Raw genomic sequence first — 14,997 nt, 5'->3', positions numbered from 1 at the left:
GTTCATTGAACATTGGTTTTCTTCGCCTCCACCCCCCCCCCCCCAAAAGGGTACCAGACTGGGATGTTGCTATCTAAGCTAGGACATGTTTATACTGATTTTATTGGAAGACAAATCAAAGTGTGACATAGTGAAGGTCTGAACCAGTTTATTAATAGCTTTAGGTTATTTATTTAAGATTCGTAAATCATTCTTCAAAGAAATCAGCCTTGTGAAGGTATGGTATCTTTCTTCGTGGTTTTGGTGTAACTTCTTATCAAAATAATGACACTTTTCTGTAGTAAATAATAACGTATGGGCTGCATTCTTCAAGATCTTGATTACATCTGAGTAAGACCCTGGAGTATCTTATGGAAGCATACAATTAAAGTCAGACTTATAGCTCAAGTCGCAATTATGACTAATAATATGATTGTGCATAACTCAGAGTTATTACCTATCTCTTAATTATGATTTTGCGTAAGTCAGAATTGTGACTTAAACCTCATAATTACGACCTAGTACAAGTCATAGGTATGACTAATAACTCATAATTATATGACTTAATGTTAAGTAATTATAATATTGTTACTTATAACTTTATGATTATGACACTGTCCCTTCCGCAGTTTTTAAATAAAATTAAACTTATAGTAGGCTTACATGTTAATGAGTACAGATTCTACATTAAAGTAGGATTTGAAACTTTGCATGGTGGAAATTCGATAGGAAACCAACGGTTCTTTTCAGAACCAACCCATCTCATTAGAGACAGCCATTACATGGTGTTACCACAAACCTTTCCAGATTCTACATTTATTTAGCTCTTTCACTTTTTAAATAAAGTCTTGTCTCTTTTTTTCCCAGGAGTATCGCAACCTACCCACAGAAATCCAACATAGTGAGCGACACACAAGGCACGGAAATCTATCTGGAGCCTCAGCTTCGGCCCCTCAACAAACGTCAACGGAAGATGGTACGTGACAACCCTGGTATCCTACTGGCAATTTCACAGGCCGTGAAAACGGCCGTTACGGAGTGCAGGTACCAGTTCAAAGACAGACGGTGGAATTGTCCGACCATGAAGAATGTCCAGGGTCCAAATAGTCTATTCGGGAAACTTCTCAACACAGGTAAGACGGCCTTTATGTGGTGGATGATGAAGGAGTTTTGCGGTCCCCTTAAAATAAAAGATATCCGGCCTGTATGTTTCGATTTTTAAAGGGCAAGGGCATCAACGCATCTTCTCCTTGGTTAAGGGCACCCTATGAGGAAATTGTAAAATTCAACTTCAGCTATTGAAGGGCACCAAGGCATTGACCAGGGAGCATGGAGGCCTGAGGTGGCTTATGGTTTTGTTTAAAGGGGCCGAAGCCACCGATGAGGAACAAACTTCCGCAATTTTCATCTTCAAGTTTTCGAAATTTCTTCACCAAGTTTTAACAACCAGTTGCACATGAGCTGTAGTTTCAAGTGTTTTTCATTATGAAGTATGTTCAGTTTAAATTAAAGAAGGAAATTAAATCAGTGGTCCGTACACAGGAGATTCCAACAGGATACTAAATCATTTAATCTAAAACATTTGCAGCTTCTTCTAAATGAAGAAGATTGTTTCTGACAATGTTTAGAATTTTTTTTTCAATCAGAGGAGCATTTTAGTCGTTGCGCACGACATAATACACGACAAATTCCGGTGTATCAATGTTATCAATGTCAATGACGTCACAAATGGTCTAGGTCCAAAACAACACGGTTACACAACTAAGCCTGTAAGCTTCGTCTTTGAAAGGGCAAGGACACCAATACATTTCCTCTTTGGTAAATGGCACCCACCCTGTGAGGAAGTTGTAACTTTCTACTGTGGAGCATTTCACGGGCACCAAGGCAATGGCCAGGGGGCATGGAGGCAATGCCTCCGTGAAGTATCAGGCCTGCACAACTATGTTTTCTTCCGACACACCTATGTTTCAACACCCTTAGTGCGCTTTTCATACTCCCAACCCTAACCCTATGCATGTAAATCAATAGGCAGTCGTCGGAACATATGGATGTCGGAACATAGGGGTGTCGGAACATAGATCAGTCAGCGATGAGCACCTAGATAGTACGATGACTGCCCTATATTCCGACACCCCTGTTCTGACGGCCCTATATTACGGAAAAAACTCGTAATTTATATTATGCTAGGGTTGGGGTTAGGAAAATACACTTATAGGTGTGTCAGAACATATGGGCCTCGGAACATGCAGTGGTATCGGAGCATATGGGTGTGAGTGTCAGAACATAGGAGTACGGTGACTGCTCTGTATTCCGACACCCCTACCCCTATTCCGACCCTTATTACGAAAAGTCCTCGTAGTTTACTTTGTGACTTAGGTTTGTCGGAACATAGAAGTGTCGGAACATAGAAGTGTCGGAACATAGGGATTTCGGAACATAGGTGTGTAACCGATGGTACATGCGGCGGTTCCATGGTGTTTTGGTTGGTAATCGTATTCTGATATAAATTAACCAGCGAATAAATCATGCTTTGCTACTCTTTGGACTTAAGAAGCTTTGGGAAAGTTAGCCTTGTCTTATGACGTAAAAAAGACAGATGTCTGAATGTTGTTGTGTAGTGACGTCATAGTGTGGCCTAAAATGACGTCATATTAGACGGGCGAGTTGTCCTCTGGTTTTCTTTTATTCAGAGTGAAATTAAAGGTTGTTAATACGGCTTTTTAAGAGTGAACAAGAGAATTAATCACACTTTAAAGCATCCCTCACTGAAATCAGAGTTGTGAATTGAAACTTCAAGATACTCTCATTGATTCAGAATTTCATTACAAGCTTAAAGCAGATCAAACTGTTCAAACTGCAAAACAGTTAAAAACAGTACGTTTAATTCTTTGAACAAATGAAGGATACCACGCCGTTTAATATCCCAGTTAGCCCACTTTTTTTAAGAATCCGCAGCACAATTTGTACGCTAATTGAAGGGCAAAACACGGTAAGAACACGGTAAGCATGACCAATAGTCTTAACAGAAAGTGCTACAAACTTTCTTCTCTGGGGACTCAAGAAATAAAGTAGTTTACGGTTACAAAATGTACATTGAACCGAACGCCCTGAATTCTGTCAGAGCGAATTTCGGTTCATGGCTGACAGGGGAAAATAATGTGCAAACACGGTACCCGAAGCGCCGCACGAGACGGCTTGCAATGGTAATCAAATCAACCTCATGGAATTCTTCATGCACCTCGACTTGCCGCTCGTCTAACACTCGGCAGAAAACGTAACTCTCGCGGTGGTCCTAAACACAAGGGAAAAACCAATTGTAGGCCTTGTAAACATCCCCCCGATCAACAGGAGAATGTTACAGTAACATTTTTGGCGGTGTGGCGAGTTTGATGAGAAAAACTATCAACTCGGCGTGAGGTGATGTGACTCGATCCGCCTTACAGCGGGCGGCAGGCTGGCCGAAAATCAACTCACGGCTTGGGGCCGCCTTTGCTTGCGTTTTAAGGCCGCCGCGCAGCTCCGGGGCTCGGGGAGGATGTTTGGCCCGCTACACTACCCGGTACAACGACAGCCGGATGCTAATTCAATGATAGTTTGTGGATATTTTATTTGAATGACGTGCAGGGCTTTTTTGATTTTCAGAAATCGGTTCTCCTTTGTCCTTGCAAATTCTTCCCCGGTGTTCTGTTATGGGTTTCATTTATGAAGTTAGTTATTATTGATGTACGGAGTGAATACAAGGAAACGCCATCCTGTGATTTTTGAGCGCATGGTCAAATTGAATTAGAGCCACTTTATTTCAATTCAAAGGCAGACTATATTGTATAACAAATACAATTTTTTTTTTTATATTTCGGAAAACAAACAAGAGAGTCGGCTTGGACCTACACGAAAGTTAATCAAAAGTGGTAACAACAATGATATCAAAAACCGCAAAATAATGAAGACAAACAAACAAACCTATAGATTATATCAGTTTCATATTTAAAGTAAAACAACATAGTTTTTAATGAAATAATATACTTAAAGGCACTGGACACCCTTGTCGCACAACTTGTGCTTTCGGATGCTTGAATTCGAGACCTCAGCTGAGGTCTCGAATTCAATTCAAATAATTTGAGTGAGAAATTACTACTTTACTTCTCTCAAAAACTACGTTACTTCAGAGTGAGCCGTTTCTCGCAATGTTTTATACTATCTTTACAGTGCCTTTAAGATGCACCTGTAGCCTAAGTGTGGTGTACCAACACCTCCCCAAACATCATTCATAGCTAATTGCTGTTCAAATATCTTCCGGCTATCTGCGCGTCATCTGTATATTAATTATTGTTTGACACAACAGACATTCTTCTAGAGTTTCCATGTATTCTTTTAGACTCCACTCCTCCGATCTGACAACCTCCAGCTAGGAAACAGGGGGAAATTGGTTACAAATTTTCCACCATGAAATAAAAAACACAAAAACCACAGAGAAATCTGAGGTGGCTACTCTGATGGGAAAGGGTTGGGGCGGGAAATCTAATCCAAGAACAAAGGGTGAGCCGACGGGGCAACACGCTGGCGTTTAACATGGAACCGGGGCCGACAAGCGCAGCCGGTCGGTAAAGTCAAACAAAGTCAGCGGTTAAAGTTTGGAGATGAAAAGGAAAACCAATCGTGAACTTGTTTTTGAATAAACATGAAATTTAATATCAACATAAAAAATAAAAACCAATAATACAAGACGTGACGTCTCCTAAACGAAACAAATATCAATATTGTTATTGAGTAAACTTGTCAAAAGTATCTGATTTCGGTCTACTTTTTGTGTATAGCCACCAATGTTGTAGATTCCTGTCAATATTTGTTGTTTTAATTCTTGCTTTACATGGAATATGGAGTTAATTGTTTCGTGAAAATGAAATTGAAAAAAAAGAAAGTGCGTAACAAAATAATAAGGACACAGTTCAATTTGAAGAATTGATATAAAACCTATTGTGAAAGTATAGTTATGGTGAGTGACCAATGCACTGGAATTTAAAATGCATGATATTTATAGAACTGTCTGTATTGGCATACTATAGGCATAACTTAAACCACAGCAAACAATAGACGTCGTTTTGAAGCACCAATAGGTTAATACCACATTCGGTAGCGGCACATTGTGGCCCAATGGCATTCAGTGCAGGGTGCCCACCCTCTCACCCGCCCCCGAAAGTGCACTTATTATAGAAGTACAGAAAAATGCATTTTTAAGGTCACATCCAAACCATCGCTCACCATCCGAGTTCGGTTCAGTTCGTACGACTTGATTGCGATGTCAAATTGAATAGGTAACCAGTGCCCTTAAAACTCCATTGGGATGTACAATAAGTGCGTAATGGAATGGTTATCAGTGCGACTACTTTGAGGTTAATGCAAATTGCCTTGTTATGCACTGTTTATGGCTACAATACATCTTTTTGTAGATGTTTAATTTAAAACTTTTAAGTTTTTGACTTGCTGTACATAAGTACGAGTGTAGTCAGTGAGTGATAACTAGACGTCAGACTTGCACACCATACACAAGATAAACGGTTTAATCAGCAAGCACGTGGGCCCGATTTCATAGAGCGTCTTAAACACAAGAAGATGCTAAGCCTATCAAAGCTATACTAGCCCAGGATAAGTTTACCAGCTAAAAATCTCACATGTACCATTATTTTGTGACTGGTATCCTGCGCATCGCTGCTTAGCAGAGAGTTGTTAAGCAATATTTTTTGCTTAAGCAGCTCTTTGAAATAGGGCCAAGGGGCCAATTTCAGAGAGCTGCTTAAGCAAACAAAATTGCTTAAGCACGAAAACAGCTCGCTTATTTTACACATGTTACTGGCAATTTTTTTATGTCATATACATTGAGCATAACATTTGAGTGGATTTTTGGCCGGTAATCTGATTTTACTAAGCAAGGATTTTTTTTGCTTAAGCAAAATGTTGTGCTTAAGCAGCTCTATGAAATTGGGCCCGGGTGTGACGAGACTTCGTAAAACATACGTGAAACACGTCACAGCTTCAGAATGGCCTTCTCACACACAAAATAGCTTGTGCAACTAGTAAGACACAACTGTTCCATTTCATCACAGCGGCTACGGCTCCGTCTTCTATCTTGTCAGCCATTCTATAGCCACTTCCCAAAGTAAGCACACTATTTAAAAAGTAATCGCGTAGCCACAAGCCTTTTAAAAAGAGGTATCAATCCCGAGTGCATTGGCCTCATGACGATTATAACAAAATAATTTCCAGCAGTGACAGTTATCGATGGCGAAGTCCTTTTGTTGGCCGATGCCAAATAACGTTGACTCCCAAATCGTTAGGTTCCGTACGAACTGATTGATAGATTAGTCCCCGATGTATTTCGTTCGTCTGTTATAGCGATTATCCAATATATTAAAAGGGGTTTACACTATTGTTAAGCCCTCGTTATTTCTCTGTTTTACGTTTACGCTAAGCTATGTGATTCGAATTCGTGTACAGGGAGCTTGTGGCTATGATCTGTACTTGGATCCTTGTCCTAAAAACAATGCTTTTGAAAATCAAATTAAGAAAAAGAAGAAAAAAAACACCTGAGTAACATGCCTGTGATATTTTTTTCACAGGACTCGGGAAAGTACTGAGTATACAGTACTAACACACACCGGTGTATGGGTAAAAACAAAAAAAAAGTAAGAAAACAAATTTCTTAAAGAAATACAATCACAGGTTTTTGAAATCACTAATTTGCTAATTTGTGGCCTTTACAAATCAAACATGAAGTCAATATTCTATGGCAAAGGGGTATAAAATATAGTAATGGGTCATGATACTTTGCTGATGCTGCATTTGACGAAAAGAATTGACAAGAAAGAACAAATATCCACTGTTCTTTTCGATTGCATTCCCGTGTTAATACATTTTAGCCCTAAACGAGTAACAAATTGACATGAACATGTCAAAAAGGGGATATATTTGTAGTTATTTTTTTCAAAGGCTTATTTATTCTCTTTTCGGTACTTTTTACCTCAACCATTAACCTAAAACGGACCCTAATTCGTCACCCTTACTTGGAAAATGGATTCCCAATATGGCGAGAGTACCGGACGCGACATTTTTGTGATGAGAACCGATCAATCTCGGGCCGGTGTTTTTTTCACCCGGTACGGATCCCTGGAGAAACATGGGAAGCTATTTGGATGCCACACAAGTTTTATAACCAAGTTTCTATAAATACATGCACCTCTCTTCGTGGAGAAAATCTTGCTTGCTAAAATTTCACAATTACTGTAAATGTAGCTGGGAACTCACTATACTAAAACTGGATTTGAATTCCTTAATAATAAATGAATTACTCATCAATATTAAACTCATTGACCCAATTTCAAAGAGTTTTTAAGCAGAAAATATTGCTTTAAAAACTCTGTTTAGCAGAAATGAGCATATACCAGTCATAAATTGTATTTGTGATGGCGGTTTTGGCTAAAAGCCCTAGTCTGGAAAGCGTATTTGCTGCTTGGATGGAAGTGTGAAGACTTATCATAACTTAGGACTAGTCCTACTAAAAAATTAAGGCTAGTCCTAAGTTAGAATGAGTAACAACTTCGTGTGACAAGGTAAGCGTGTTTTTTCTTTCATTATTATCGCGCAACTGTGACGACCAATTGAGCTCAAATTTGCACAGGTTTGTTATTTTTTGCATAAGTTGAGATACATCAAGTGAAAAGACTGGTCTTTGACAATTACCAATAGTTTCCAGGGTCTGTAAAACCATACATACGGCATACATTTTTACAACATTGACAACTCAAGAATATAAACAAAATTACACCATTGCACAAATAAATGTTTCCAAATGCAATTACACGAAAGAAAAAACCCATAAGCCACAACACCACATTGGTGTTCTCTGACGATATAATATAGGTCAACGACTCAACTGTCCTTGTTTTTATTACGTAGCGTAACTGTTTAAAATGCACTTCCTTTAAGCATCATTTCATTCTTCATTATTTGGCATCCGAAGGACATATTGATGTCTTGCGTATCCGACGAAAAGAGACACTTCTCCAACGCGATCCCCCGGATTGGTGTATCCTTCAATCTTCAGTGACCAATAATCGCTCTAGCACAACCGGTCCCTCTTCCCAAAAACCGAAACAAAAACGGCTCAAATGGAACCGGAATCCTCGAATCATCATCAAAAATGCAACAAGGAAACACCAGTTGACACTTTTTAAGCGTCCCAATGGGGATAAAGTAGTCAAGGGGGAAAAGGTCTCGTCAAAATAAACCGAACGGACAACTTCGCAATATTTTGTTTTGTGGCGATACCTTTCGATATTCCGGGCTGTCTCGCAGAATCTTAGTTTCGGTCTTAAAAAACACAACAACACAACAACAACAAACAACCCGTGCCATATTATGGATTTACTTTAAACCATGGACCATATGCTTCTCTTAAAGGCAGTGGACACTATTGGTTACTACTCAAAATAATTATTAGCATAAAACCTTTCTTGGTGACGAGTAATTGGGAGAGGTTGATGGTATAAAACATGGTGAGAAACAGCACCCTCTGAAGTGCCATAGTTTTCGAGAAAGAAGTAATTTTCCACGAATTTGATTTCGAGACCTCAGATTTAGAACTTGAGGTCTCGAAATTAAATGCACACAACTTCTTGTGACAAGGGTGTTTTCTTCTTTCATTATTATCTCGCAACTTGACGACCGATTGAGCTCAAATTTTCACAGGTTAGTTATTTTATGCATATGTTGAGATACACCAACTGTGAAGGCTAGTCTTTGACAATAACCAATAGTGTCCACTGCCTTTAATATTCATGCATGACGTCATAATTCTTACCCAAAATGAGGCTATAGGCGCACGTCAGCCACCAATTGCAGTGGCTGCGCCTATAGTCTCGTTTTGGGTAAGAATTGTGACGTACGGATGCAAAAATATTGAGAGAGGCGTATTGTTTCCCCATAATGATGACTTTGAAATTGAATACAGACATTTTGGGGCATGGTAGGTAGTTTTTGTACAGATTTGTCGTTACTTACGCGGTTTGTTTGACTAAATTCTCTAAATTATCAATTTTTCCTTCTAGGCATTGCCATGTACGTTTTAGTACACGTTTATATGGGAGGTCTTCAACTTCTTCAACGTCATAAAAACACATTTCCATGATGTTTTAACATTTTGATTTTGTAATGACTTTTCAGTTTCATTTCTAGCTTGTGGTTAAGTTAATGTAATTATTTAGTTAGGCAAATGTATATATTATTTGCTGAATTTCTTTTTGTTATTTTTTCATCTGTATTTATTGCATCGGTCCTTGACTTATGTGTACCTGTGTTCACTGCACATTTTGGCTTTTTCTGGTCATATTATCCCAAATAATTTCCAATTGCCGTGTAAAAACACTAAATTAAAACAATCTATATAAAATGTAAAATTACATTATAAAAAACCTCTGGCATTTACTGAGTGACAACTCAAAACACAACATGACAGACTTCACAAATCCACACATCTTAAGAGCATTTTCGCATGTACAGTTCCATCAACGTCGTAACTTTAGGACACCAAATCATTCGGACGGCTGACCGGCAGTGACCCACCATAGGACCCCGTACGTCCTTGTGTCCCCACGAATGTGTCTAAGCACTTCACACGATTGTCTTGTCAAGTGCTGTTTTCCAAGCGACAACAAACAGTTTACCAAAATAATAATGTTTCCTACATTGACTTTTCCCGGAGTTGGTCGTGTAGAATAAATGCGTTTATTTGTACCTACCCTGAGCGAGCGATCTAGTGTGTCTTCTCTCCACGCTCGGCTATACAGTCACAATATAAATTCTCCATTACCTTTTGTTGGGTTGGAATACCAATGGATTAGACTCAATTGATTAACCCACTTGAGCAGTTTTTATAAAACGGTGGCAGGGATTTAGACAATAGTGTAATGGGATAACAGATAAAATCCAATCAGAACTGTTTTGGGTGCTTTGCTTTACGGAATGTCCACTCAACTGGTGTTTGTTTTGCGTAGTTTCTGGGACGGGGTAGGAAGATGGCAGACACCCAAGAGTTCACATTCATTTTCAAATAATTTGGCATGTAGACCTGATACTTGAAGGTAATGAATGCAATTGCCCCCCATGCCCCATGATTATTGCCTTGGTGCCTTTGAAATGCTTTCGTTCGTCATAAGGTGCCCTTTACGCAGGAGAAAATGCCTTGATGCCCCTTGCTCCCCCCAAAAAAAAAACAAAAAAAAACAAAAGAAGAAGCATGCAGGCCTGATTTGGCTACATGTTAAAGAGAACCCAAAATGATGGTTGCCAGTGTTTGTGGTCTTTATCGCTCATTGCCCACAGAAAGAGTATGTTTCACCAATAAAATACGGTGGTGACAAGCTCACTATCAATGTGAATGTTTATTTTGCTGCCTTTAATTTGAACCTTTAAGCGGTTAAGTTTGTAAACATTTTGCTTGTTATCAAGTTGCACAAGGGAAAAAAGCAGGTCTTTGAAAATGAGATGAGACAAGTGGAAAGACAACTTGGCTTTTCTGTTTCAAGTTGCTCTCACATTCGGTACCTTCTGGAGACAAGCACATAACGAAAAGGGAAAGTAAAGGGACTTTATAGGGAAGACCGGGGTGCTCCACAAGGAATGTTGTGATAAGAAAATCTTAAGTACAGGGACAATATAGAAAGAACACAAAATGTCTCCACAGGGATGCATCTTGAGAATGTGTGTTAATTTATTTTGTGTATGAAATGAAAACTCCATATAAGCTGTTACTCATTTCGTTACACTCACCTGATGCATACGTTCACTACACAGCCGTTGACACCAATGTTTCCTTGATACTCTGGTGTCTTAAGGGACAGATAAACGTCTTAAACGTGGCAGCTTTTGGTGAAAATAAAACACCCTTTGCATTTTAAGTTGTTGCTGTATCTGCATAATGGCTGTGGTCCTATGTTTCAACAATGTACTGACTGCAAGCATGAGGACTATCTCATTGCAATTTAAAGGGGGTGGGGCTCAGTATGAAGGGAGGGGGGCAAAACATCTCAATGATTGTTGTTGTTTTTTGTCAGTAAACAACATCCCACATTAAAGTTGTTGTTTCTTTTGAATTTGTCGTTCCATACAGCATGCAGAGAAACATCTTTTATATACGCCATCACCAGCGCTGCAGTAGCCCACTCTGTAGCTAGATCGTGCAGTGAAGGGAGCCTTGAGACGTGCACCTGCGATTACAAGTACCAGCGACCCAGTGACGAAGACTGGGAGTGGGGCGGGTGCAGTGACAACATAGCCTTCGGTCATAGATTCTCGCAGAAGTTCGTCGACGCTGACGAGAAAGGGCGGGACTTGAGGTTCATGATGAATATACACAATAACGAAGTTGGAAGACTGGTGGGTAAACTTTTCTTTTCATAAAAATTGATTTTGTTAGACTTTTGTTTTACAAAAGTATACATAACAAAATCCACCACAATGCCAAGTTCAAAATATAGTTTTTTTTTATTACCCTGAAACTGATGTGAATACACTCAGTAGGCCTACTTTCACGAGTTCTGTGCAAAAAAAATCCACAGGCAAATTACTCGGGTGGGAATCGAACCAACAACCATCCTTTGCATTGCTACTTCAGATGACAAGTTTTTGCAACCCGAAAGCACTTCATTAGCCAACCAATCAAGAAACGTAACATTTGTATTAAAAAATACAAACACGCATAGGCGCATGGGTGTGAAAAGGCGAATTATTCAGACGCTTTTTTTTTTACTTTTTCACGAGTTCTGTAAAACAAACTCACAGGCAAATCATTCGGGTGGGATTCGAACCCACGATATTTGCATTGATAGAGCAGATGACAATTTCTTGCACCCTGAAAGAACTTAATAAGTTAACAAATTAAGAAATGTAACATTTATGTTAAAAAATTCAAACATGTAGGCGCATGGGTGCGAAAAACCAAAGTATTCACACACTTCTGTTCTTTGTCCCCAATGCAAATTTAACATCTATTAAATTGTTGCAGCCCGCTGCTAAAACATAGGATTCGAACTGCCTCTAGCTACCGGGCAACCTCGTTAGTTTAGTTGGTAAGACACTGCTCTAGAATTGCAAAGGTTTTGGGTTCGAATCCCACCCGAGTAATATGCCTGTGATATTTTGTTCACAGAACCCGGGAAAGTACTGAGTATACAGTGCTAACACACATCGGTGTATGGGTAAAAACCAAAATGCATATTCTTTATCCCCGATGCAAATTTAACATCTATTAGACTATTTTCATTTGCTGCACCGGAAGAGCCATCATCAGTCTTGTTGTCTCTTTTTGTGTGTGTACTTTTCCGTGTCTTTGTCGGGACCGGATTGTGTCATGATGCAGGTTTTTCTTCTTCTAAAACCACCATCGTTTTCTTGGGAAGGGAATCGTTTATTATCGCTGTCACCGTCAAGCGGTATATTTAAACAACCTTTATGTATAGGTTATCTTCTTATTGCAATTACTGGTTCGTTATTGTAACTCTCTCTCTATAACATCAGATGGATTGAGCTCCTAAAATCCTATTGTGTTACACCTGGTGAATCACAACGTACGACTGTCCACCCCTTTGATATCTGGAACGGTTTCCTTTATTCAGTTTAATTGGCCCCATCGGTATCTGCACAATTCCCACGAATAAAAAAAAGCAAAAAGGAACCAATCTTAAAATGAATACTCGATACAAATGATGTTATTCATGACGTTTATGACTCTGCCATGCCGGGCAAAACACCTTTTTTTTCTTCTATGAAAACACCCAACTCTCTGAATACGGGTTGGAGTTTTCGGTTAAATACAAAAAACAGGTAATTGCGAAGCAAGTTGTCTCAGCTTGGACCACCACGCGCCATCGACTTCATTCCGTCAACTCGGCGACACCCAAGTCGTAAACCGCTTGCTGTGGGGCGGTTCACCGATTAAACCAAACTTCCCCCCTAATCAAAAGAGACCCGCTAACCTCTTATTATAAAAAGGGCAGCATTTTTGTTTGTGTTTCTTCAAATTGTAACAGAAAGAAGAAGCATTTTGAAGGGCTGTGTTGGGTAATTGTCCGGTGCATCGGCCGCTCTTGTTCGCATCCACGTCCAAATTACAGACCCCAATCGTGTCTTCAATCGCCCCGTCGGTACAGATCGTAAACGAGTGCTTAGTAGGACCTTAAACCGAAACAAAAGTGGACCATTGTCTGAGACAATGTTGGCAGTTTTGCCTCCAACAATTTAGTTGGGTCATTAAAAGTTCTGAAGCAAAGCGAATAAAAACGGTTTAATACAACAAGATGAGGGGCCTTTTTTTATAAAAGGAAGCGGCTCTATTCTGTCATTTATTATGTCGGCGTTACAGAATGTCAAAGGACCCCCCATAAAATGCTATTGAGGACAAGCTTATTGTGAGTCACTTCAAGGGAATCTGGGCTGCGTGGGGCGAGGGCTGTGTGTGGGGCAATAGCTGCGGGGGCAAGAGCCGTGATTGAGGGCAGGATTTGCTATCTGAGGTGCTAATCACGACCCTCTCTTTTTGGTGGGCTGCTGCTCGCTTTTCATAAATCTGTAACCCATGCTTCACCAAATTTGCAAGCGGAATACTGATTTTTGATTGGAAGTGTCTCCTATTTGAAGAATACATTGGACCTAATTGCTTAAGCTTGCTCTCTCTTTGAGTTGACTGTTTTTTTGTCTATAATTATGCGGATCTGGTCTTGTTGAAGGGTTGGGATTGGTGTGCATGCACCTCCGTGGATTTTGATAAAGCGCCGTTCCCAAAATGAGTGTAATACTTGAGTTTAACAAGGAAGGTACACACCATGCGATCTTTCGTAGCAACAACTACCGATGAAATAGTTTTTTGTATGTGCTACGAAAGCTCATGAAGTTGTTTAAAGTAAGGGAGAGTCTGCTAAAAGAATGGGAACAATACAATCAACAGATTCCTATATAGCTACAGTTTTGATGTTCAAATTTGATTTTAGTTGCGATTGATGGTTGATATATATTTTTCTTCTTTTCCTGAATAGACGGTTTCGTCAGACATGCGTCGGGAGTGTAAATGCCACGGAATGTCCGGCAGCTGCACAATCAGAACGTGCTGGATGCGACTTCCCACATTCCGCTCCGTAGGCGAATTCCTCAAGGATCGCTTCGACGGTGCGTCCAGAGTCGCGCTACGGAACGAGGGAGTCAGAGGCAATAGCAACCGGGGAGATCGGGGCGATCGGAGGGACCGAGGCGACCGCTCAGATAACGGCGGCACCGAAGCCAACTTCCAACCGTACAACTCCAACCACAAACCGCCGGGCCCACGAGACCTGGTCTACTTCGACGACTCTCCGGACTTCTGTGTGAGGAACGAGAGGGCGGGAACTCTCGGCACGGTGGGGCGGGAGTGCAACAACACATCGTTAGGGGTGGACGGGTGTGATCTGATGTGCTGCGGGAGAGACTACGACGGCTCGCAAGTTCGGATTAAGGAGAGATGTAGCTGTACTTTTCATTGGTGTTGCAAAGTCAAATGCCAGGAGTGTACATCAATAAGGACCGTCTACCGATGCCAGTAGAAAGTCATAATTTATAATAGTATTTCGGTAATCAAATATTTTGTTTAAAATCATGTGTCACGTGTTAAAATATTGGTAGAGAAAACTGGACATCAGGAGACGTTGGGCAAAATACTTTTTAAAAAGGAAACTATTTTTTTAAAAAGGGTCTGATGGCTTCGAATTGATACATACTATTTTAACCGTGACACATGGTCTATGAACTTTATGTTTCTATATGTAAATATGATATTATATGATACCTTTATCAATATTTAAGTGAATTGTGTTGATGTGTGCGAGTGAATTGTGTGTTCACCACAAAGATGTTTGCCCGGTTAATCTTAGAGGTGATATCATTTTGGTGGCTTCGATAAAAAGGCCATCCACGACATTTTATGGAAAGTTTAAAAACATT

General features: G+C 40.0%; 1 protein-coding gene across 1 annotated transcript; it reads left to right on the top strand.

Annotated features, from left to right (window-relative positions):
* Positions 1-878: 878 nt before the first annotated feature.
* LOC117291877 (protein Wnt-1-like) lies at positions 879-14,645 on the top strand. Its single transcript, XM_033773820.1, has 3 exons — positions 879-1,112; positions 11,141-11,406; positions 14,061-14,645. Exons 1-3 carry the CDS (start codon positions 953-955, stop codon positions 14,598-14,600), a joined length of 966 nt encoding a protein of 321 aa, XP_033629711.1. The 5' UTR covers positions 879-952; the 3' UTR covers positions 14,601-14,645.
* Positions 14,646-14,997: the final 352 nt, after the last annotated feature.

The sequence above is a fragment of the Asterias rubens genome, chromosome 6 (genome assembly GCF_902459465.1).
Source record: "Asterias rubens chromosome 6, eAstRub1.3, whole genome shotgun sequence".
In the NCBI taxonomy this organism is placed as follows: Eukaryota; Metazoa; Echinodermata; class Asteroidea; order Forcipulatida; family Asteriidae; genus Asterias; species Asterias rubens.
This window is presented reverse-complemented; position numbering and strand designations above follow the sequence as displayed.

Coding starts and splice junctions, on each gene's coding strand:
- LOC117291877 (XM_033773820.1), top strand. CDS start 953: ATGGTACGTGACAACCCTGGTATCCTACTGGCAATTTCACAGGCCGTG. Junction 1,113..11,140: donor CGGGAAACTTCTCAACACAG/GTAAGACGGCCT, acceptor CGTTCCATACAG/CATGCAGAGAAACATCTTTT. Junction 11,407..14,060: donor ATAACGAAGTTGGAAGACTG/GTGGGTAAACTT, acceptor TTTCCTGAATAG/ACGGTTTCGTCAGACATGCG.